This window comes from Nannospalax galili, unplaced genomic scaffold, assembly GCF_000622305.1.
Source record: "Nannospalax galili isolate Female #2095 unplaced genomic scaffold, S.galili_v1.0 scaffold135, whole genome shotgun sequence".
In the NCBI taxonomy this organism is placed as follows: Eukaryota; Metazoa; Chordata; class Mammalia; order Rodentia; family Spalacidae; genus Nannospalax; species Nannospalax galili.
In genome coordinates, this window is record NW_008338998.1 from 123,923 (window position 1) to 151,129 (window position 27,207).

The following is a 27,207-nucleotide window of genomic DNA, read 5'->3' on the forward strand; positions in this document are numbered from 1 at the left end:
CTAGTAGCTAACATACTTAACATTCATATTTCAATTAAATCTTTGCACAACATGAAGATATTACTAAAGCCACTTTAGAGTTGAAGTCACAGAGAAGTAACTTACTCTAAAGTAAGAAATACATACATTTAAACCTGTTTTAAAGATTTCAAAGTCTGTGCTCTTTGAAACTTATTAGAAATACTGTTAGCAATATAACTGTGAATATGATAAATATAAATTTATAATTATAAATTAAATCTTTGCACAACATGAAGATATTACTAAAGCCACTTTAGAGTTGAAGTCACAGAGAAGTAACTTACTCTAAAGTAAGAAATACATACATTTAAACCTGTTTTAAAGATTTCAAAGTCTGTGCTCTTTGAAACTTATTAGAAATACTGTTAGCAATATAACTGTGAATATGATAAATATAAATTTATAATTATAAATTATTTCTAAATTATTCAATTGCTATAATGAATAAATACTAATAGAAATGTATCTATGCATTTATACCAATGTCAACATACTACTATTGATATGTACACCCTCCCCGATGAAACAGTGAGGCATAAAATGGGGAGAAGATAAAATCAAATGTCAAAATGACATAATTCAGGATTCTAGCATAATCTATATGACGAACAATCTTCTAAACTTTAGTGGATTATTATATAACAAGACTTTCAAGGAAAAAACTGAAGCAAAAGGGGATGAATCATACCAATTAGAAAAAAAAAAAAAACTGAACTAATGTAAGCTCCATAGTAATTTTAAAGACAGGTTTTTTAAACACCAACAGCAAAATAGTCTCTCAATTAGTATTTCACTGACTTCGTAATTTCTATATAATATCAGAAGAGTGCTCGGAAGTTAAAGGTGAGTTCACACGTGTGTGAAATGAGATGAAAGGTTTTCAACAGGTATGTAGATATTAACTCAGTAATTACCTTTCTGTGTCTGGGCCATTTTTGGCTATAATCATCTTTAATTTTCCTAATCCTCCAACAGGTGCTCTGTCTGTGCCTGTTGTAAACTGCAAGAAGAGTCTTTTTTGCTCATCTGTAAATGAATGAACAATTTCCCAGAACTCCCTAGTGAGAAAAGAAAAAATATTGGCTTTAATTTGATATTCATTGTAAATAATACTAATACAAGATCATGGTATTTAAACATTATTATAGTAACATTTAAGATTCATATTAAGGACTTCAACATTTCAGGAGTATATTTTCTTTACCATTCTTGCATTATAGTCCTGTTTACTCATACCTTATTCAATAACAATAGTAGAAAATCATAATTTTTATATGAACTACAACAGTTTCTCTATCAAGCAGTCTTTGTGAATATAGAGAGAAGTATGCTGATATACCATATAGTTATTACAAAATATCTGGCTTCCAAAAGTCTATGTAATAAGTGTTATGATATATTACTTATGCTATTCTGAGTTCTAAGAATCAAAAATGCAAGCTCATAAATAGCAATGTTGGCATGCATATTTTTATTAGCAATTTCTAAAGCTAATATAACATTAATTCACAGGTAAGAAAATTAAGACTTTAAGAGAAAAAGTACTTTTAACTGGTAACAGAATGCATTTGGATATTTATTTTAAAGTTCTTTCCCCAAAACTCTCAAGAGAGGGCTGGCAAGATGGCTAAAGAGACTTGCTAGAAAGCCTGATAACCTGAGTTCAATCTCAGGGACCCAAAGGGAACCTACTCCTTTAAGATATCCTCTGACCACCACACTCTCACCATAGATGCACATTCATACATACACTAATGCACACCCACACACAAATAAATGAATGTAACAAAAAAATTTGAAGCTCAAGGAGGAGTGTATTTCCCAAGTCAATAATTAGGATTCTGTTCTTTGACATTCAAGTACACTTTTTTTTTATTATCTAAATCTTGGCATTTTTATTGCTGTAATACCATTATTCTCACATAGAGCACATTGTTTACAAAATTTCAATTTCCAAAAGCTTTATCTAATTTCCTGGCTTCCACTAATCTCTTGCCACTGTTATAGCCTATCCTCCCTTCAGTTCCAGCAAAAGTACTATCCACTTACAGGAAATAATAAAGGTATACACAGCAAGAGGAAACTGGACAAGGAACTTGTGTAATCTCTCAATTAGAAGAACCACTGATTAGCCTTCCTTTTCCAGGGGGTTAGCAAGAGAAAACAAGTCTGCTGCAGCACTGAAACCCCTGCCTAGACACAAAAGCTATGCTGAACTGAGGAGCTAATTGGTGACTGAAGGTTGCTGGGGAGGGGCTCAGTTTCTGGAAGTAAAGAGTATGGTTTCGTCCATGGTGTGGGGGTCCCAGGTACGCTGACCATGCTCCAACACATGGCTTCCTTCACACTCAACCACATTTGGGTAGTACTAATTTTAGACTCGGTGGGTTACCAGACATACTCAAAAAGGACATATGAAATTGGGATAAGGATATGTGAGGAGCGGAATCTGGTAGGAGTTGGGAGACTGGAGAGTGTGAGGGGTGCCTATGATCAAAGTACATTATACATGCATGAAATTCTTACAGAGCAAAGTTAAAAATTTGTCAAAACTATACAGAGGTAGGTGGTTAAAGCAGGATTCTCACACTGTAGGAAGGTTCTGAAGTGTGACCAAACCAGTCACTAAAGATGTCAGAACTACAGGCATCAGTGAGTGCTATGAAGGAAATGGCAGACAGACATCTCATGGTCACAGTGATGAGCTTTGGCTATATTATTAAAAGCCTATTTCTGCGGTTTAGTTTTTGAAATGAGGAAAAATAAAAACCTAAGACTACCATAAATTCTACATAGTGAAAATAACTGCTGAACAAATTCTCTTCCCCCAGTGCTACTACTTTTTACACTAAAATATTTACTTAACACACACACACACACACACAGAGCTCAGAGGAAAATAAAGTACATGAATTATATCCTCTTCACACTTTGAAATTTATCCAGATCAAAACAGGAGAAAATGAAATAAAAACATCAATTCTAAAAAGTTACATAGGTGGAAAAGCAATACCCAAGATCAAAAGATATAGCGACCAGAACAGGAACAGAAACAACAGACTCGGAAAGAGAAGCAAAGTCTTCCCTTGAAAGTAGTTTATGGTCACAAACGGTAGGAAGTGGCTGGTAAAAGGGGACTTTGATTAAAGAAGGGAACTGAAGAATCAGAAGATACCGAGTCACATAAAGCAGAATGCCATGTCAAAGAACTACATACTGTAGAGGGAGCCCTTCAACATAGACACCACTTAAAGTCACTAGAACTATTCTTTGCTCCCATATAGAAGAAAAGCAAATGAGGGCTGGAGAGATGGCTCAGCAGTTAAGAGCATTAGTTGCTCTTGCAGAGGACCTGGGCTCGATTCCCAGCACCCATAAGGTGGCTAACAACTATCCATAACTCGAGTTCTAGAGGAATCTGATGCCCTCTTCTGACCTCCATGGGCATTACATGACACAGGTGCAATTACATACATGCGGGCAATACACTCATACACAAGATACAAATAAAACATTAAAAATTATAAAAAAAAGAAAATCAAATGAGAAAAATCTAATTTCAAGTTCAAATATAGACAATATCAAGAGTCCTGCAAGTGAAAAGCAAAGCTTTCTGGCATATGAAAGTGCTGGAAGAAAACTCAGTCATGAATATAAAACCTATAGCACTACATTCCAAACAGAAAAGAAAATGTAACCAGACAGTAAAGAACACCATGGATCAGGAGAAAAAAGAGAAAGAGATGAATAAAGTGGAGGAAAAATGATAGTACTTGAAAATACTGAAGAATTATGCATAAGAACTCCGAAAATAAAAACTTTTTTACAAGATGAGCAAAGGAGGAAAATTAGTCAAAACTTCTACCTGATGATGCAGTCTAGAAACAAAAAGCAAGAAAATGAATTAAATAACCAAACAAGAAATACATACCAAAGTAAAATAATGGAAAAGCTCTTAACCATACTGATCTTTTCACTTGGGAAAAAACCTAAAAATTGAAAGGACAAATGACAACACAGGGAAGTATTTGTAAATTAGTCATAAGGAACAGTGTCTCTAACATATGATGAAAATGAAAGAAAAGGGGAGAAGGGAAGGCAGGCAAGGACATTCTTAAAATTCTAGCACTTAGGAGGTCCAGGTAAAAAGATGGAAAGTTCTAGGCTAGCCTAGACTATAAGAGAAAAGACATTGTCTCAAAAACAGAAATGGGATAGGGGAAAGGGAAAATGGAAAAAGCTAACTGAATAGCGAAACAAGCAAAAGACATAAAAAATACAATTATTTAATAGGTTTGTAAATATTAAAAACTATTCTGCATCCATATGATAATTTGCCTCCTCCACATTTTTAAGGGATTACTTCTGAGATATACTTTAAAAAAGTTCTAGTTTTGAATTATGTGAACCTAAAAATTTATAGCCAATTTTGAAAAAGATGCATCTTTTCTCTGGAAACTGTTACTACGTCAATGCTGTTGTAATGAAATTCCTCTACTAATTATGTGGTTATTAAATAAATATTTTAAAAATCTCTAGTTTTGTTCCTTGACAAGGCCTGTTAAGTAGCAAAATTCAATAGCAAATGTTATGTTTGTACCACAAATCTGTCTACCAAATGTCTTTTCCTAATAATTTTTTATAAAAATGTTTTATTCCAGAAGAATTTCAGTCAAAATTTAAAATTTAATAGACTAGTATGTCATAAAAACACATTAAGACCCCAAATGATAGGTGCTGGGAGGGGAGAGTCAGTCTACTTTGAGGGTGTGACAATGGGTAGGGTATGTGGTGCTAGTCAATGTACCCACACTGAAGGACAGTTGGAGACACAAGTTTCACTTGATAGGCCTTAAAATATACATATTCATAGTGCATCAACTTGGGTAGAAGGTGGTTAAGGGAAATATGTCTAAACATGATCCAAATCTATTATTATGAAATTTGCAAAACTTCAATTTAAAAAAACATTTTAATGTTGAAATAACAATAATAAAACACATTAAGGTCAAGCAATTTTAGTATCACTTACATTAGTGCAAAAACACTATTTTACACTTAAAAATCCCAAAATTAACTTGAAGGATGTAAGCAAAAAATCAGTACCACTATTTAAATTACATTTCTTATTTTAATAAACTTAAATGCATTTTGCCTTTTCAATACAATAGTTTCTTAAGGTAGTGAAAGAGCATGTGCTAATGAGAAAGAGATGGCAAAATGGGAGAGTAGCATACACTGGGACAACAGATTAAAAAGTTGTTTCCTTAAAGCACCATTTTTGTAATCTTCAATGGAACAAGTGGATTAAGAAAAGATAGATGATAAAAACACATGAAAGATAAGGGTCTAGAAATGAAGTTATTTTCATTTTGATTTTTTTTTGTTCCTCAGTTTCCTCCATAAACAGAGCAAACTGGCAAAATCCAAAGACCCACAATACAACTGGGCAATGGTGCATCCTCCATGAATCCTTGCATATAAGAGTCAGTAGCAAAATAATGACATAAAAAAATGGATGTTATCAGCATCTGTGAATGAGGAAGCAGAAAGGAAATTAATTGGTTTCTTATATCTCTGAGAACAAGAGAACTTCAAAATGGACACCCCAAAGAGAAGCACAGGCCAATTTGAGAACAGCAGTTGAAAGTTGGCAAATTCTACAGTATCAAATTTCCAGACAGAGCCATTAAAACTCATTAACAATGAAAGTCCCTTTTCAAAACAAAACCTAAACTACGGAGGGCTGGCCTATTATTGGGAATAATATCCAAATGTACCAGATCAAGAAGAATGATAAAGTTCAAATACATACCAGGTATGAGAGTAAATGAAAGAATTTCAGAAAGCATAGGCTACTAACACTATAAAAACAAACAGGTTCAGAGGGAAACAGGAAAGATCTTAGTCTATTCCTGACTTTTGCAAATAAGGCAAACACATTTCACTAAAAAAGAAAATGAGAAAGGAGCCTGAGAACTAGTCAGCAAGTAGTTCCTTCCATGGTTCCTTGAGTAGCTGCCATGACTTCCCTCAATAATTGTGAGTTGGATGGAAACAAATATACACAAAAGCTTCATCAGCACAAACCACATAAATGATAGTCTGCAAAGAAATTTTTATTTCTGATAAAAAAAAAATCTAAAAGTAGAAAAGGCTTGTATCTCAAAAATGACGGGTTGTTAAAGGTAAATTTGCTGAAATGGAGAAACAACCATAAAAAAGGGATTAAACCAGCATCAGAAGTAGGAGATGACTCAATTTTAACATTGGGACATGTCAAATAATAGGAAACATCTGGAAAACTAAACTATTTTGAGAATCTAAAGAATGAGAAGAGAATATAAGTATTAAATATGAAGAAAATAATATATGAAGAAAGTCCATCTCTCAAAGAAGCAAAGAAGCTTTCTTTAGTCATGGACGATGAAATACAAAGTGAAGCAAAAAAGAAAATCTTCTTTTCCTGGAAAACAGCAATTAACTTTTGAAGAACTGGAATGACAAAGACAGGACTAGAGAAAGCAGCAAGATAAAGAGGAAGCATGAGAGCACTGAGAAGAAAACCTGCCACTGAAGAAGCACTGAAACAAATGGTGAACGATGAGGACAACAAACAAAAAAATGTTAAATATTGGAGATATTTAAAATCTGAAAGCTATGGAAAACGCAAATCAAATGTGAGAAAATAGAAAGGCAAAGGAGAGAAGATGAAAAATGGGAAACAGAAGAACCCAGGAGAACAGAAGAGGCATCAGTTGAAGCAAAGAGAAGCATGGCGTTGGATGAGGATTCCCCAGACATGTTTAAAACAATTTCTCAACAATCTTTTAAGTTTGGAAAGCTAGAAATTAATTTTGAAAAGTTATGAAAACAAAAAAATGGGAGAAAGATGGTGAGTAGAAGAGGAATGGAAACATAACTGGGAAATGGAGAAACAAGAATTTGAACAACTAAGACAAGAAATGGAAGAAAATAAAACCTGTGGATTAAGAGAATATATGAATATAATCTGATTAAAAAGGAGTGGTGCACTGGGAGTGGTGGCACATGCCTTTAATACCAGCAACTGGTGGGCAAAGACAAGCAGATCTCTCTGAGATGGAGACCAGGCTGGAGACATATCAAGCTTCTGACCAACCAGGATCTTTGAGACTGTGATCCAAAAACAAAACAAGAACAAGAGCAGCAAAAAATGGAGTGCCTCTATTCAAGCTAAAAATCTAAATAAAGGCCAAGTTTGAAAATACCAAACAACTGTCTGAAAAAGAAATACAAACAGAAACAAAAACACCAAAGAGTAATGGATCTTGAAATTAAAGAGCAAGAAGCAGGTAACTCATGTAAAGCCTAGGGGGGAAAAAAAGAGGTATTGTTTTATTACTCACAAAGTGAATATTAAAGCTGGATTTGAAAAAATGGCTAAGGCAAGAGAACAGAATTAAGAAATTTATTACAAATTGAAAATGCAGTTTGAACAAAAATTGATACAGTTCTACAAAAGTGAAGAGAAAATGAGGACAAAGAAGGGAACAAAAGGAATGGTTCCATTATTAACTACGAAGAGCAAACTAGAGCAGGCGTTTCATGGGTCAAAAAGCATCTAATAGTACCAACTGTAGACAGTGAGGCAGTTTGATCTACTGTTAAACAAGAGAACACAAGTTAGAAATTACTTGGTGTATTGAAGGAGAAATAACACAGAATAGACCAATTAATACATTGAAAGAGGAAAACTTACCACCTTTACTTACTAGAAACACTTCCAGAATATGTGTGTTATGTGTGAAGCACTGAAAATAAAGGCTCTGTAAACTAGTATCTGTATCACAGAAACTAATTGGCATTTGGCCTTTTATTCTATTGATATGACCCACCCCCCGCCCCCACTACATGGTGGAGATCATTATTCTTTTCTTTTTTTATAGTGAATGACTACTTGGAACTTACTTTCCCTCTCCAACTTCCTTACTAAGTACCACTATGTTGACTTAACTCCTTTCTGTAAATCTCCAAAATAGAAACAGAAGCTAATTTAAGGAATGCTGTTTTCCAAATGAGCATCAGATTTATTACCATGTTGTGCATAACTCAAGTTTTACAGGAGTGGGAAATTTACTCATCCTGTCAGAACCTAAAACTCAGGCAATGTATTTCCCATGTTTATAGCAATTACGTTTGAGTATATATTATTTTCCACGAAAGAATTTATGAGCTTTTATATATAAAGTGATCCTGAGATAAGATGGAATTGGAACATATCTAAGTGGCCCTTTCCCCCATAGCAGTATATAATTTTGATTTGTTGCAGTTTCAAAATCTTCCTGAAGAATATATATTGATAGGGAAGATCATTTTCATGGAAAAAGAGGAACACAGAAAAGAACAACTACAAATAAAGTAAGAAGCTGGAGAGATGACTCAGTGGTTGAGTACTGGCTGCTCTTGTAGAGGACCCAGGTTCGGTTTCCAGCACCCATAAGACAGTTAACAAATGTCCCTAACTCTAGTTTCAGGGTTTGTGACACCCACTCATGATGTCTTCCTGTTGGTGGGCACTGCATGCAAGGGTACACTTACACACATGCAAGAAAAACATTCCTACATATAAAAATGAATAAGACATCAAAGAAAGTAGATCTTTTAAAAAACAACTGCCAAAGTTTGATAGAATCCACTCTCTATGTTGTGTTCTAAGTATGATACATATTTAACATGTATTTTTCTAATGTGTATAATACATACTTTTAAATTTTTACTGTGATCTTGCCTGAGCAAACTATGTCTTAAGAAGAAAGCTGTTTAAGTATTTCATCATTTTAAACATAACTGAAGGTTTCAAGATCTAATATTAGATTTAGGAAAAAGTAATGCAGCCTTCAATTTAAAATTCCAGCTTTGTAGGTAAGTCTGCAAATTACTATCATATTCTAATGAGTTGTTTATTTTAATTTTCTGGAAGACAATTTTATTTTACATTGTAAATCCATAATAAAGTTACGTTAAAAAAATAATCAATGGAAAAGGGTATCACAATGAAACATCATATATATTTTTATTCAATGGTATATTTGAAAATTATGTCCATTGGTATCGATAATAGATGAAATATATAAATTCCATAGTAAACTAAAACTAAAATTTTGAAATAGATGCTATAAAAAATAGGAATGAAAATGTTTAGAAAAAATTAACAGAAGGAAAGTTTAAAAATGTGATAGAACTAAGGAATAACTAGAAGTGAAAAATATCATACCAAATAAGAGGAAACTAAAGCTAAATTCAGAAACAGAAAAAGAATGAATAAAAAATTCAAATCTAAAAAAACCTAGGATATTAAGATGAAAAATATTATGAATTAAAAGCAATTAAGTCATGCCAGACACACAGTGCACATAGGTACTGCAAGAGAATTCTGGTATAACTGGTTCTGTCCTTGGATGTGCTCCCCCATCCTTTGAGCCTTATAGTCCCCTCACTCATCCAAAGATAATCACATGGTCAGAGGCACTGTGAGGCACCAGCACTGAGGAGCCTATAACAAGATACATGAAGTATTCTGCACATAAAACTCTGGTAGAGTGTGTTCTTCCTCCACTCAAGGACAAGATGCACAGCTCAGTTTGAAGATGGCCCTTCAAACAGTGTTACAAGGGACTGGGTAGGACCCTGGGAGAATGAGATAAAGCAAAACAAAAGTGAACCACAAAGCCTCAGAACATTAGATTTTTCAATAGAACCACAATTCAAAAAAGTATATCACAGTAAAGTTAAATAGGATCATGAATCTCCTGATTTAACAGCCACAATGTTGAAGGTATAATCTAAAAATCTTGTCATACCAAGAACCAGGAAATTCACATTAAGTAAAGAAAATCAACTGACACCAACATAGAGGGGACTGAGATGGAATTATCTGACAAGGTTTTTAATGCAGTCATCATAAAAATAATTCAATAAGCAATTAAAGTTTGGTGATCACAGAAATGAAATAATAATTACTAAGAAATAGAAGTTACAATAAAAAAGGAGCCAAATGGAAGTTACAAACCTGAAAAATACAGTAAGAAAAATAGTAATTGGAAGGCCTGAATGAGTGACAATAACAAAAGTAGAAATCTGAACAACAACAAAAAAAGAAAAAATAGAAACATGTAGAGCAATAACATGACTCATTCTTATCATGATTGGCCCAACATGTAAGGAGAAAATGGAGTGGGGATTCAAAGAAGATTTGAAGAAATAATGCCTATACTCTTTTGTTTGACAAAGATCATTAACTTGAGCTGCAAAGACCCCAAACAGCAAAAATAAAACCATTCTACATACAGAATACGGGGACACACACACACACACACACACACAAACACACACACACACACACACACACACACACACACACACAAAGTCACTTTCAAACAAATATCCTAAAAATTTATTAGCCAACCACCAGCCTTTGAAAATTAAGATAAATGATAAAAGATGAAATTGGAAAACAGACTATTGTTTCCTTATGAGTTCTAGAATTTTTGATAACTGATACTGAAATTACAATTACATTAATATTGAATAACACAAGTACTAAAATGAAGGCAAACTTTTTATCCTACCCAGCAATGGTAGTATGTCACATATGTATTAATGGAACATAGCAAGAAATGAAAAAAACTATATAAGACAAAGCAAAAAAATTATTCTGAGAAGACAAAAGAAAATAAATAAGGAACATAGAAACAGAAAACAACTGGTAAGAGCCAAATGACAGCCAGGTATGGTGGCACCTGACTTTAATTTCAGCATTCAGGAGGCAGAGGCAGGCAGGTCGAAGCTAGCCTGGTCTACATGGTTTCTAGGCCAGCTGCAGCTATAGGGACAATCTGTGTCAAAAATAAATGAATAAATAAGTCAACAAATAAGCCAAATGAAATCCCAACATACTAATCATCACTTTATGTAATAAGGGTTTAAGTGCATTAACTAAAAAGGAGAGTGAAAGAATGGGTTTCTGTTGGGTTTTTTGAGACAGTGTCTCACAATGTGGTCTTAGACCAGGTTGGCCTTGAACTCACAGAGATCTATCTACATGCCTCTGCTTCCTGTGTGCTGGAATTACAGGCATGGACTACCATATCAACCTCAAAATGTTTTTTGTTTAATGATTCAATAACATCTTGTCGATAAATTAATTTCACCACAGGTTGAAAAGGAAAATAGGGAAAGATCGTGCGAACATTACTTTTTTAAAAAACAAGAATGACTGTACTCATTTAAGAATTAGAACAAAGAAAATTATAAGGCACAACAGAGATCTTTTACAATGATAAAGCACTAACCCAGAAAGATGACAATGATTCTTAATGTGTAAACATCAAATGTCAGAGCCTCAAAATAAATATTCAACATAAAGAGACAAATCTACAAAAAGATGAAGAACACTGGTTGTTCTTGCAGAAGACCCAAGTTCAGATCCCAGTACCCACATGACAGCTAACAACTGTCCATAACTCCAGTCCCAGGGGATCCAACAGCCTCTTCTGACCTCCACCGGCATTGCACAACCCAGGTGCACTTACCTACATGCAGACAATACATACATCCATATAAAATGAAAATATTTTTTAAAAAAAGCTGAAAAAAAACATGTCCAATTGTTGACATGAAAAAAGAAATTCAATGACACAACAATAGCATATCTACAAATATGTAGAACACTCAAGACTCAGCAATAAAAATGAAACCACACAATTGGTATTTATCTCAAGTGAAGTAAAAACTTTTGATGATATAATATTGTATAGGTATCACTGTAATCCTTTAATTTTCTTTTAAACTCAATTTGCACATCAAGTAGTTTTGCCCCAAAACATGTGCTTACTTTGTGTGCCTCTGACACATGTTGGTAATTTTCATATTTCAAATTTTTCCTTTCTTTTATGTATGTCCTGGTGAATTGTAATCAGTGCTAATTAATGTTACTACTATAGTTGCTTGGAGACACCAAAAACCATGCTCATATAAGGAAATGAACTTGCCACTAAAAGTGTATTCTGGCTCTTCTAGTAACTTGCAGTTCCCATATATTCCACCTCCACCTCCCATCATCCTTGAGCTCCCTTGCTCCCTGAGACACAAGGCTGAAATCAGGATAAGCAAAACCCCTAAAATTGACTTAAATCTTACAATGAAAGAAGGTATTCCATTTCTGACTTTAAATCGAAAGCTAAAAATTTATTAAACTTAAGTGTTCAAAGAGGAAAGCTTGGGTAGTTGTGAATGGAAAGAAAAAGTTCTTGAAAGAAGGTAAAAGTGCTTACTCCAATGAACACCTAAATGATAAGCAATTAATATGGAAATTATAGACAATGCTTTAGGGGTCTGACAAAAGAACAAACCAGTCATTTTTCCTTCGACAAAAGACTAATCACAAACATTCCAGCCAGTCATTGTAATACAGAAAGGTAGAAAGTGGCTTAAGGATTTACAAGAAAAAAAAAGTTAACTGTATTTTGATTTGTAAGTGACACGATTACATAGAAAATCCTGAAGAGTTTACTAAAAAACCACTAGAATAAGTGAATTTAGAAGGATCACAAAATACAAGCCTAATATACAAAAATATATTTTATTTCAAGATGATGAGCCCATACCCAGATGAACAATGAAATAAATCATCAAAATCATGTAATACGCATATTTATTCCTAACCAAAACACGCATTATTTCAACACTAAAATTACAAAACAATGCTAGCAGGAATTAATATCTAAATAAATGGATAGTTATCTACATGTTCAAGGTTGAGAGATTTCACACTGAAAAAATTGGAAATTTTCAAATTGAAATCCCAAAGCAAACCATATCAAAATTTCAAAGGGATTTTTCTTTTCATGCAAAATTATCGCCAAATTGATTCTAATATTTATACGAAAGAAAAAATAGTGAAAGCTATTGAGCACAATGAAAAAGATTCATGACGTCTGATTTAAGATTTACTCTGTAAAGCTAAACGAATCACCAAGGTGTGATTTTGACCAAAAGACAAATCAATCTGCAAAGCAGAACTCAGTCAAGAATTAACTCACACATAAACTGATTTTCAACAAAGAACCAAACAAATTCAGTGGGGGAATAAAAAAAATCTACAGATTAGAAGAACATATGCATAATATTCCAATAATGGCCTTATCTAGAATAAATTTAAAGAAAAACATTTATAACCAGTGGAAAGACAAAAAACCTAATTAAAAAATGGGTAAGACACTTCACAAAGTTATGATTTACAATAAAGACAGCTCACATCATTTATTATCAGAGACAGACAAATCCAAACTTGCATACCATTTCACATTCACCAAGATGACTATAAAGACAAGTACTACCAAGTATTAGAGAAGATGAAGAACTGCAACTTGGCACTGCTGGTCACAGTGTAAAATGGCACTGCCACTTTGGAAAAACACTATTGCATTGCTTTATAAAGTTAAAACTGTACCTACTGTACAACCACAAACCTCTGCCTCCTGTATGTTTCTGTGAGAGAAATAAAAACACTTCCACAGTAAGACTGTATAATTTTATTAATAACAGATTTAATCTCAAGACAATCCAATTGTCCAACAGGAGAAGGGATAAACAAATGTTGTGTATTTATCTAACGCAACCATAGAACAGTAAACTATAAATTAATGCAATAACATGGATGAATCCTAAAATTGCACGACTTCATTTATATGAAATTCAAGGGGGGGGGCCTAATGTTACAGAAGTGGAAACAGTAGTTGCCTGTCAGAAGTAATCAACTGGAAGGATGCTCATCGGAACTTGGATAATGGGGATCTATATCTTGACTGAGAAATGTTGCAAGGGTAAAATTTTCTGATATCCAGTGAAGTTCTGCATATTTCACTGTATTCAAATCTTACCATCTCAAACAACATCAGCACCATCATCACCAAGACTATACTGGTAATACTGGGAGAACAGTTAAGTTGCCCAAAATTTTGAAAATCAGTCAACTGTGAGAAACTCATTTATACTGAAAGCCAGCTATACAATATACATGGTTTGTAATTCTGATTAACTGAAAAACTGATTACTATTAGAGTAATACTTAAGAAATATTACACATAATAAAAAGGGGAATACAAAAGAACAGTATCATGACCTTGTAGCCCTTAATGAATTAAATCTAGGCTTTCATCACTTATGATAAATTTAAAGTACCTCTAGATAGAAGTACAATTGAAAACCTATGAAGTAGGGAAATAAAATACAAAGCTGAATTAAGTCTCTCAAATAGATATCATCTATTAAAAATATAAATTCTTGCCTTCAATTCCAAAAAAATGAAGGGGAGAAACATTAAAAAATATCTCTGTGCAGTAAAAAAAATAAAATTAGGTAGAACTTTTCCAAATGGAAAAATGCATGCAAAAAACTGTGCTTGTGAATTTGAATTTATAAATTCTGAATACATGAGATAAATTTCAATCAGATACTTGGACTGTGTCAGTTTTTAGCAGGTCTCATTATCCTCACAAGATTATTTTAGTCTTTGATGTCCATGACCTGTGGAAATCAGTGATTATTCTCATTTTGTACTGACAAAAATCAAGCAGTAGTTTCAGAGAGTTTAAGATATTCTGAACTGTGAATGTTAAGTTTGAAGCTATGAAACTGTTGTAATTTTATGGTATTTATTTGCCCATGAAACCATACATTCACAAATAATCTTACGGTATGTATTACGCAGGAACAGTATTGTTCTAAAAACTGAAAATTTTAATTTCTAAGATAATTTCTCCAGAAACAATAGTACGAGACATTTCTACTAATTTCAAAAACAAACGAGAATAAAAAAAGCATTTAAAGATGCTTCTTTTCTCAAAATAACTCTGTTAAAGGTGTATCTAGTATCAAAACTGTTGCAGAAAAAATGTTGTGATATTCATTCCTGTAATTAATAAGTAGGATTTTCTTATCACCTGTAATTTCAATCCTTTCATGAACTGCCTCTTAAAATATATTAGCAGCAAGATAATGATTCCTATGAGAAAATATGTTTGTGACTGTTGCCAGAAAGGAAAAACAGCAATCTACAAACCTAGATGAAAATTAAAATTGTAATGTAATATTAAATTAACCAAAGTAATGTATTATTATTAGATATAGTTAATAATCATTCTGGTATTCACAAGTTTGAATGACTCCTACAGCTGTAATAACCTCCCAGGAAGGTAATTGTTTGAATGCCTTTGACTACACCCAAATAGTAGGTACCAAAAGGGCATCTCTTATTTTGACCAATCTCACTAGAGGATAATAGGAAAAGCTGTCTTTCAGTATTAGCACAGTACAGAGAAGTAGGCACAGTGACAGGACAAAGATAGTACTAGCAATAGCTACTTAGAATTATTCAAAAACACTAGTATACATGGCTCTTTCCATACATCTGAAAGAGTAAATAAAGAATGTACCATTTCACACATTAGGAGAAATATCTGACAATTTACAACCCAAACACAGGGAAAAAAGTGAGACTTACATAAACCACTTCATTCATGAAATAAACCATGAGATTATATGAAAACCAGTAATATTAATACAGGTCTACTTTTTGAATTTTCGAGTTTGCTTATTTGGGAAATAGTAGTACCAAGAATACAAGTCTGAAACACACACACTTCTTTGGTGAATAAAAGCATCCTTTTAAGAGTTAAGCACCTCACCTAATCACAACAGAGTCTCTGGTATAGCCACCGTCATATTCTGTAGTTTCTTCTAGTGCCTGGAAATCTAGATTCTGAAAATTCAAGAAAATACATCTTAACATCTATAGTATACCATTACAAATGGTAAATTATGAGTTCTTTGAAAATATCTTTCTTACCCTACTACCACATATAAGCAATTCAATTTCTTCTGGTCTGAATAAATACTTTAAAGGAGATTCATTAGTCACCATATGAAAACCTCGGCGAAACGCCTTGAATTGTTTTTCTACTGACTTATTGAGAATGTAGTCAGAATAAAGATTGACAAATTCCTGTAGAAAACATCAATCACAAGAAATTCTTATTATGTGACAAAGAACACAATAAGTTATTAGGCTGCATGGTTGGTTTTCAACCTCCCACCCAAGGGAACACCATCCAGAAATATTTTTTAAAAAATAAAAATGTATACAAAGAAAATTACTGTGGCCTCGATACAATTTTTCAGGTTCCCTGGAATAAGTATGCAAATACAGATGCACTAAAACCATGATAACTGAATCTGAGCACAGCAGAAAATTTTTTTCTACTACAGACTTGATAAGCTATACAGTTCACCAAAAATGCTGGTGTCTTTTTTGATAACCTAAGTTACAAAATTATAGAACAAAAATGTACTTTGTGTCCTGACATTATAGAATTTTACCAAAAAGTAAACACAAGTGCTTCCTAAAGGCATAATTTTGTTATATCTGGGTTATTCCCTGTTCCCTCCAAAAACTACTTTTTTAGTTAACAGAAACTTAAATCTAATGTGAAGAATGTTTTGCAGAAGTATATTTAATCTCAAGTAGAAATATGTGTAACACTAAATAGGGTCTTAATCAGTAGGCCCTGTTTACCTCTAAAGCCTAATATGATAATGCCTTGTTTCCAGCTTTATACTGTAGCCACATTTAGCTACTCATTCTTTCCTAGTCAATGTCCTCTTTGAAAAGAGGTTTAGAATAAAATTGTGTGCTCTCATGACTATTATCTGAGATGTAGTACACTGTAACTCTGCTATTTACCTGAATTTGGTTAATTAGTTTATTTTGGCTTCAAATTATATTAAGAGAGTTAACTGAAAACCATAAGCATAATGCTTTAACACTATTTTTTATCAAAACAATGATAAAATATTTTATTACCTTCCTATTTTCATTTGTAATTGGAATTTTATCACCATTTTCCTTTAGATCATACATCATTGGGTTGCCAAAAAGATCTGTCTGTGATATCTGGAAAGTGATCATCATATCATCTTCTACATTCCCTTCATACTCCAGTAAGTCTTTTAAACTTTGATATAAAACCTAATAACCAGAAATGGAAAAGTGAGGTTATTATAGAACTCTAAATCATTTCAAAAAGAGCTTGTTTCATTCTTTTTATGAATAAAACTTGTCAACAAATACAAAACAGACTGTATTCCTCCTGTCCCACAAATAATTTATAACATAGAAAGACTGTCAACATGTCTCATTCTTTGCTTAGAAATTCCTCCTATCACCAATATGGCAATAGATTTCATATTGTGCTCTAGGAGAACCTCCATGAAGTCTCAAGGCAGGATACACGGAGAAACCCATCCTTTGAAATTTTTAAGTGTTCATGATACTTAACCAGATCAAAATAACTTTATCTTCTTTGGTACCAGGATCAACAAAAGAGTCCAAAAACTTTAAATATTTTTATAAAAATTAAGCTGCATTTCAATAGTATCTTAAAACTAAATAAAGAATGGCAGCATACTTACTGGGTGAGAGTCTCCCAAGTCTCGAAAAGTTCCTTTTTTCCCCATTAGCTTCCTGTAGACAACCATGGGAAAATGTACATCCAGTATACAGTTATTGTAAATAGCCAGACCTAGGACTATGCCAATCAGAGTAAACTGACCCTCAGTTTCAAAAGAAGATGGGTTAAACCAAAATAATTTTGTAGCTTCGTCATATGTGAACATACCTGTAAGAAATAATTTTGAAAGAAGTGACATGTAGAACTTAATAGTAAATATCAATGTTTTTCTACATTGCATACAGAAAACATTGTCCAAACACAGTATCTCATTATTATAAATGTGGCAAATTAGTAGTACGTAATTTTTTTCCTAAACTTTTTATTTTATGTGTACAAGTGTATTGCCTGCATGTATGTAAGAGTACCTGTGTCATGCAATGTAGCAGAAGTCAGAAGAAAGCATCAGCTCCTCTGGAACTGGGATTAATGGACAGTTGTTAGCCACCACATGGGTGCTGGGAATCGAACCTGGGTCCTCTACAAGAGCAGTCAATGCTCGTAACCACTGAGCCATCTCTCTAGTCCCAAGTGGTACGTGATTTTAAGATGCCAAAGAAAGAAAGTAATAAGCAATATGGTGACATTTATGTAAAATATTTTTAAAATTCCATTAAATTGAAGGTTTGTTACCAATGAAGACACATGAAAGATTAATTTACAGTCATACTTTGTCCACTCAAGGAAAAATATATACAAAGACATGATCAAGTACAAGAATTACAAGCTAATGTACATATTAAACATGAGCCAATATATAAAACAAAAGCAATTATATGGTCTTTGTTCTTCCAAAAAAAACTCAGAGTCTCTTTTATTTAAATCGCTGATATTTTGTCTATCTGAGCATTACTCTAGAATTTGTCTTTTTTTTTAAATGAATACCCAAGTGGTAAACTGAATTTATATGCCTTTTAAATTTTTCTGCAGTTTTATTCAATTGCTACTCTGGAAGCATTTATAAAATTAGGTTTGAAATGCCAGGGGAGGAGGAATATACATCTATAATATTAGTACTTGGGAATACACACCTACACTATTAGTACTTAGGAGGATCACGAATTTAAAAATATTTATGACCTACTATACATAAAGACAGTGCCTTGGAGGGAAAGGGCTGTAATTTATAAGATAACAAAGAATTTAGAAACCAAATAATACAGCATGAAATCATTTTATAAGAATTTTTTTGAAGTTCTTAAAATACTGTATTTTCAGTTTGGATGTAAAAGGAATTAAAATTTTCTCCACAATCACTGAAAGTATAAATTAAGTCGATGCCTTTTATTGCAAATTATATTAATGAAATACTAGGCTTAAATTATTCATTTTATACTTGAATTCTGCAGTTTAGAGATATACTTTTGCAGACCAAGTTACAGTATCCATGGAGTACAAGCTCTAGCTGACCTATGATTGTCATTAGTTCCAAAACAATAAACTATAAATTAAGCAGAGTATGTTATTGAAGCCATTACCCTGAAAGGAAAGCACCATAAGGGATGCCTATTATAAATTATTCCACTTTGATATTCATACCATCATCATTTCAATTACTACCTCATTAGAATTGACTAATATGTTTTTTCTTATAAATATTCCTGAACATGATATAGTATACTTTATATCTAATGTTTACTGTTTCTAAACACATCAGAAACTAGAGCTTATAGTTCATAAAACTAATTTTTCCATCTTTCAAAAAGGGCGGTTTTGTGTCTCTGGTTTGCTGTGAAAAAAACTACAAATAAAAGAGATTGTCGATTAATAGTAAACATTAAGGAGAATATAGATAAATTAGTCTCAGCTTTATTTATGGCATGAATCGACAATCTTTGCTTCCAATTACAAACATACACAACATACAAAATAATGTAGGATTAAGCATAACATATCAGTTCGATATACACAACAGTATTAGAATCAACAAGCTTTACCAGCTCAACTTTCAAATCTTAAAAGAAGCTATGCATATCATTCTATGCCGCGTTCCTCAGGATTCTGATGGTACCAGTTAGTGGAAATACAGACAAATATATTAGTTGTTTACGTTTAGAAATTGAACCAGCTCAGAATTAATCCAGTTAAGCTAACTATCTAAGAGGTTGTGCGTCTTGTTTCACTTTGTCTGCCATTAGGAAATGGATAAAACAAGATTTTTATCCTGCAGTATCAGAATGATATATATAATTTGCCTTCTCTAAACTCTATTCAAATGTTTATCTGTAACTCTTTCAGGAGCAAATATTAGATGTGGAATACAAAAACAAGTTCTAGAGTGGTCTGAAGGAAGCATTACATTAATTCCCACACAATCTGGAGAAAGTTTTGGGGGCTGAACCCAGAGTCTCACATATACACATGCTACAGACAAGTGTTCTACCACTGTGGGTGATATACCACATGCTGTAGACAAGTGCTCTAACACAACCCCAGCCCTACAAGAAGTCTTACAGTAAATAAACCTAGTTGATTTGATATGAGCTATTGTTTCTACTTTAAGTTGTTCTAAACTATTTCCTCAAACCATTCCTGTTTCAGAACTCCATGTGTTTGACAGTTCTAGACTACAAAGAGCAAAGAAATCCAAAACTCTTCCACTGTTCTAAATATATTATTCTAAGACAGTCTTTTATTAGAATACTTAACTATTCTAAATAAAAACCTGAAAAAATGAATAACACAGATCAGGTTCTGAAGCACACCAATTTATTATTATCTGTAAATATAGGTAATCCATACCCAAATCTTCTATTTACCATAGCTGAGACTATTCATAAACTGAGGTAAACAAGTTCATAATTCAAAAGATTAACACAGCATAATCATATCACTAAAACATTTACCAATATCTGGATTGAAGATTTCCTCCACAACCAACTGGAAGAATTCTTTGGAAACACCTCCTTCATCCACTCCTTGTTCTCCTTCAAATTCTACATATAACTGTTTCTTCAAGTCTGCAGGATTTTCCATAGCAATCATCTCTAGCTATTGATTGAAAAGAAAAAAGTAAAAGATAACTTTCAGTAGCATGAAAACTGAAAAAGATGTAAGTAGAAGCAAAAGAAAACAAATAGTACAAGGGGAATAATTTTCTTTCTAAATGGGAACAGGAAACAAATTCACCAAAAATGGGGGTTGGGAATTCTGGGGAGAAGGCTCAGTAGGTAAGAGTGCTTTACCTGCAAAAATGGGGATCCAAGTTTGAATCCCAAGCACCTATGGCAAAGTCTGTTCAAGCCTGTAATATCAGTATTGGAGGTGGTGAGGTGATGGGGGTATGGGTGATAGGCAGAAAGGTTGGCTAGACAGCCAGCCAGCCTAGCCAAAATGGTGAGAGTCTGGTTCACTCAGAGATCTTACCTCAAGACAATGAGATACCTGACATCTGACTCTGGCTTCAACATACGCACAAATGGGTGCACATTATCAGCACAGTCATGTGCATGCAGCACAGACATACACCACACAATACATACATAGAAAAACTACCCTAGCATAAAACTTTTACTCACACTAAGTCATTTTAGCAAAAGCAACTACGTATAAGAACTTGACCTACAAATTGTTTACTAACAGAAATTATAATAGACTTATAAACCATTCATGTTTATTAGAATAGAAACTCAAGAGCTAAGCTAACTTTGTTAACAATCAAGGCATAAAGTAAAATACTCTCAATTAAGAAAGCTATACTGGAAAGTCAGATGTGGTGGTTCATGCCTATAATCTAACACTCAGAAAACTGAGATAGTTCTGGGATATATTGGGGAATATAAAGATCCTATTATCACAGTTCCCCCTCTGCCAAAATCAATTTATGGTTACTCACAGTAACATTTAATTTAAAGAGGCTTACAAGAGCCATATTTTCACAAAAGCAGATGAAGCACACTTGATGTCTTTATTCTTCATCTAACAATTAGCCAAACCTACTTCACTTGTACTTCAAGTACAAATTTTTAAAAACTATTTTATTCATTTTATGAGTATGAGTGCTTTGTCTACATGTCTACCATAAGTATGCCTAGTGCCTGCACAAGGCAGAAGGTGGCACCTGACCCCTGGATTTGAGTTAAGGATGATATCGCTAGTAACTGAAGCAAGGTCCTCTGCAAGAGCAACAAGTGCTCTTAACCACTGAGCCATCTTTTCAGCCCCTCAATATTACATATTTTAGCACATTTTTTGTATATAAGAAATAACACTGGGACTGGAGAGATGATTCAGCAGTTAAGCGTACTGGCTGCTCTTGCAGAAGACCCAGGTTCGAAGCCCAGTACCTACACGGTAGGTAACAGCCATCTGTAACTCCAATTCCAGGGTATCTGACACCTCTTCTGACCTCCACCAGGCACTACACAACACAGACACACTTACATACATTCAGGCAATATACATAAAATAATATTAAAAAAAAAAACTATAGAGGGCTACAGAGATGGTTCAGCAGTTAAGAACACTGGTTGTTCTTGCAAAAGACCCGGGTTCGAATCCCAGCACCCACACGGCAGCTAACAACTGTCTGTAACTGAAGTTCCAGAGGATCCAACAGCTTCTTCTGACATCCGTGGGCACTGCACAACATGGATGTACTTATTTACATGCAGGCAATAAACACACATAAAAATAATAAGTAAAATAATTGTTTTAATTAAAAAAACTATATACAGTAATTAAGCACACGAAAAATTTAAGTGACACTAGGATGTAATGAGGTAAGTTTACAATGTAATTTATTTTATCTACTTAAAATTTGACAATATGCATGACTAATTATTCATTTTATTTTCTACATTCTCTCCAAACATCTGTTGGCAGAAAAAGGAAATATTATCTAAAGATGATAACCTCCTAAACAACACTTATGAATGTTAAAGTTACTTTATTCCAAGAGGAATTTCAAAATGGCTTTGAACAATGTGATAATGGAGTAAATGTACCATAGTCCTAAGACAAATACCACAGTTATATTATCTTTTGAACAATCCAATGTGTCTATAAAAATTTTAATCTCATAAATTCATTAATCTGGTCAGGTTTCTCTTGATGTACTTTTTAAAAATGCCATCTGCAACACAGTAATGGGTAGTTTAAACCATTTAATGGTTTGCAATCATCAAAGATTAAAAAGAAAGATCAGAATATATTTCAGTTAGTAACAAGACCCATTGCTTTTGTCTAGATTTATTTCAATAGATGGATAGATATATATTGTGTTTAGGAAGCTATACACATTTCTTACTAGGGGATGCAGCCAAAAGCCTTATTGAAAAACTGGCTAAAATTACTTCTTAAGTATCTTCAACTTTGGGATTCTATGAGTTTATTCCTTAGCTTTAAAAAAATCTCTATCTTGTTCATCTATATCTCATTCATGTGTCTTCATGTACGTACGTACATATGTATATGTATGCATATACATACAGGCGCCAGAGGACAATCTCAGGTGTTCTTCCCTGGGAGCTGTCTACCTTGTTTGTTCAGACAGAGACTCTCACTGGCCTAGATAGAAGCTTGTAGATTAGGATAGGCAGTGTTGCCAGCAAGATACAGAGATCTGCCTGTATCTGCCTACCCAGCACTAGGAATAAATAACAACAACTCAGTGTTTTTTGTTTTTTGTTTTTTGTTAAAACAGGGCTTCTGGTGATTGGACTAAAGTTCTCTTGTAAGCATTTGACTGAGCCATCTTCTCAGCTCCTATACAACACTTTCAGGCAAATATTTATTGAGAATTTATTTTTGAGGCAGTGTTTTGTTAACTGAACAATTAAGGCTCAGAATATTCCTTTACAAGTAGCAACTACTGCTAAACATACACCTTTAAAATTTTAATTATTAAACTTAGTAATTCAAGTCTATATTCTAATAGGTAAAGAAAAAAAGATAATCTTCATAATATATGGTTGTAAAATCCTAGTTAAAATTTCTATAGCGCATGCAAAATTATTAAAATAATGTATTGTTATACTTCAAAGACACTGACTATTAAAAATAAATTCATAGTTTTATGCCTCAAATGGAACCAGAGCTGAGAGGGCTGGAGAGATAGTTCAGTGGTTAAGAGCACTGGCTGCTCTTGCAGAACACCTGGGTTCAGTTCCCAACACCCATATGGCAGGTAATAACTGTCTGTAAGTCCAGTTCAAGGGGATCTGACACCCTCTTCTGACCTCTGAGAGCACTGCACAACAGGGGTTCACTTATACACATAAAATAAAAAATATTTTTAAAAAGATCTTAGAGTTGAACAAATGTAGATTTGAAATTAACCTTAGACATCGACAACAAAATAAACAAAATAAAACAACAAAAGTGGCAATTGGAAACCGTCTCATGATACATCATAAAAAATACTTGAATCTTTGAATTTCAATGATCATCTTAGCTCAAACTTGGTACCATGTAAAACGGCACTATTACTGTATAACCTACCATTGTATCCTTCTCTCAGTTCTCAACTTGCTAGGTATTAAGAGGATATAAAGCAATGTTTTCAATAGTCTTTCCATTATAAACAATCATACTTTGATTAAATATGGAATTATAAATGGAAATGGCTCTGATATTATGAATTATTTTGCTTTCTTCTATGAAAATGTGTAAATGAAAGCTGATTATTGATGTGAAATGTTTTAAAAGATTTAGTGGAGTTCTAGACTGAGTTCAACAAGACGTGACAAGTGGAACAAATTTACCTTCCATTTTTATCTGTTTCACCCATATTGGGAACCAAAAGTATTATTTCATTATATTCTGTTACAGTAACAAAAAAAACAACTTCACATCTTTTTACTTTAGTTTCAAATGTAAAACACACAATAACAGAGTATTAACATGTGAAGTGCTTAGATTAATTCTCTAACATTAAATATGATTAAGTATGCTGTTACTACTATTATTCTATTATTTAAATCCAATGACTTTTAAAATTATTATTATGTTCTTTAAAACCAATAGGCTTTAAAATTTTCCAGACTTGCCAGGCTGGGTGGTAGTCCCAGCACTTGGAAGACAGAGATAGCACATCTCTTAAGTTTGCAGTCAGTGTATCCTTGGTCAGGGAGTTCCAAGCTAGCTAGAGCTACCAAGAAAGAAATATATGGAGCACTTTACGAACAGCAACTCAGTTAATCTCTAACAACCTATGGGATAGATATTGTTAAACCCATTTTGTAAGTGGGGGGGGGGGGTCTTTGAAGTAATACAAAGTTAAGTGACTTGATTAAGTTACAGTGACTCACAGAGGAGATTCTAATCCAGGCCGCAAATTTTAAACTACTGAAGTCCATTGCTATGCCACAAAAACTAATGATAAATATTCTTATATTTTCCATATTTTTTACCTTTTTAAAAATGGCATTTTTATGCTGCCTTTAGAATAGGGATGTATTCCAATGTAATGACTGAAAATAGTTGGCAACTTAATTTTGGAGTTGAAAATGTACAATTATATCTACACCATTCTCAGATGTATAAAACTGATTTCCTTTTAATTATTATATTATTTAAGGATACATTAGTAGTTTATCTTTCTCAACTTTTTTTTCCTTAAACATAACTTTTAATTTCAGAATGGTGCCACAACTAAACCTATACTCAGATAAAGCCAGTCCATATGAATGCGGATTTGATCCAATAGGATCTGCTCGCCTTCCATTTTCCATAAAATTTTTCCTTATCGCCATCACATTCCTCCTATTTGATCTAGAAATTGCGCTTCTCCTACCCATTCCATGAGCAATCCAATACGGAAACCTCACAGGAGTAGTACTAACAACCCTAGGGCTACTAATCATTTTAGCCTTAGGACTAATATACGAATGATTTAACAAAGGTCTAGAATGAACAGAATAATACTGGTAATTAGTTTAAACAAAACAAATGATTTCGACTCATTAAATCATGGGCATAACCATGAATACCAAATGACCCCTGTATTCTTTAACTTACTCCTCACATTTATCCTGTCACTACTCGGAGCCTTAATATTCCGATCCCACCTAATATCAACCCTACTATGCTTAGAAGGAATAATTTTATCTTTATTTACCATAACATCTCTAATTACACTAAACTCCCACTCAATACTATCCTTTATTATTCCAATCATCATTCTAGTTTTCGCAGCTTGCGAAGCCGCCGTAGGCCTAGCACTACTAGTGATAGTATCAAACACATATGGTACAGATTACGTACAAAACCTTAACCTCCTACAATGTTAAAAATTATTCCTCCATCCATTATACTCTTACCACTAACCTGATTCACAAACAACAAAACAGTATGAACAAACACCACATGTCACAGCCTAATAATTAGCCTCATCTCACTATCCCTACTACACCAAGACTCCACAAACAGTTATAACTTTTCCACAACATTCTTCTCAGATCCATTATCCACACCACTAGTAATCCTAACAACATGACTCCTACCACTAATACTCCTAGCTAGCCAAAACCACCTATCAAAAGAACAAGAAAACTAACAGGATTCATGGTTAGAAACAGACATGGATGGATGGATGGAGATAGGTAGACAGAGACATACAGACAGACAGGTAGATGACTGGATAGATAGTATAGAAGATGAACAGAAATAGAGAATGATGATGGAGATGATAGGTAGATAAATACATGACAGGGATAGATTATAGATGTAAATAGATGATGGATGACAGTATGTATGATATGCATAATATATGAGGTTCAGGGCTGGCTGGGGAAGTCTGGCATCTGTGGGCAGGACTTTAGAAAGAGTAGTTGGAAGTCTTAGAAGAAGCAGAAGCTATATTCCACAGAGTTTCTTCTTCCTCACAGGAACCTCAGTTTTGATCTGCAGACATATGAGTGATTGGTTGAGCACCCCCAGGATATGTAGGATAGTCTCCTTTAATAATGGGAATCACATTTGAAAAATATCTTCATAGCAGTTCCTAGATCAGTTATTCTATTGAGCAACTAGTTGACACCTAAACTGACCACCCCGGCACCACCTACTTTTCCCCACTGCCCAGTTCACCAGTGTTATGCCCAGCTCTTCATTTGCACTCCTGGTATTTCTTTTAATCATGTCTTTGGATCTCTGGGTGGTATTTGTTCAACATTTTATTTCAGATCTAATGCTGGGCGCTGTGGAGTTACCAGCAGAGTGGCACTATACAGCAAGGTGAAATGCTGGTGTGAGTGATAGCCCAGTGACAAAAATCTGACAGAAGGGGGAAAGAATATGTTTTTTGTGGATTGGATCTTGCGAAGCTTTTCACTGGCTTGGTCTTCTAGGCCAACAGCACTTGGAGCTCATAACTGGAAATAGCATGTGGACAGCAGTGAGTGGGGAGGTGGGGTAGGGGAAGGTGTGGCCTCCAGCTTGCTCTGCCATGGCTAGGCAGAGGTAGCCTGCTTGAGGGTGGGATATAAAAGTAGTGACTAATGTAGGAGCATCTGGCAGCTCAGCCAGTAGAAAGCTCGACAGCATGGTGCTGGGCCTGGTAGAGGAATAGATGGCGGAAGAAACACCCATGTCCTTAGGGGGACTAAGATAACAATATGGAAAAAGTGCCATGTAGATGGATATTTCGTTATTGGCGTGTTTGTTGGGGTGAGCTTTGATTTTTCTAGATAATTGC

The 27,207-nt window shown here is 33.8% G+C and overlaps 1 protein-coding gene across 4 annotated transcripts in view; it reads right to left on the bottom strand.

The window, feature by feature from the left end:
* The window catches only part of Ube3a (ubiquitin protein ligase E3A), a 105,417-nt gene that overhangs the window by 3,825 nt on the left and 74,385 nt on the right, over positions 1 to 27,207 (bottom strand). For all 4 annotated transcript variants that reach the window (XM_008833628.3, XM_008833626.2, XM_029563795.1 and 1 more), the window contains 6 exons: positions 20,417 to 20,561; positions 17,533 to 17,738; positions 16,925 to 17,089; positions 15,911 to 16,066; positions 15,750 to 15,823; positions 936 to 1,079 (listed from right to left, as the gene is read on the bottom strand). In XM_008833628.3, the coding sequence (XP_008831850.1) occupies positions 936 to 1,079; positions 15,750 to 15,823; positions 15,911 to 16,066; positions 16,925 to 17,089; positions 17,533 to 17,738; positions 20,417 to 20,561 (890 nt within the window). The remainder of the gene's footprint in view (positions 1 to 935; positions 1,080 to 15,749; positions 15,824 to 15,910; positions 16,067 to 16,924; positions 17,090 to 17,532; positions 17,739 to 20,416; positions 20,562 to 27,207) is intronic.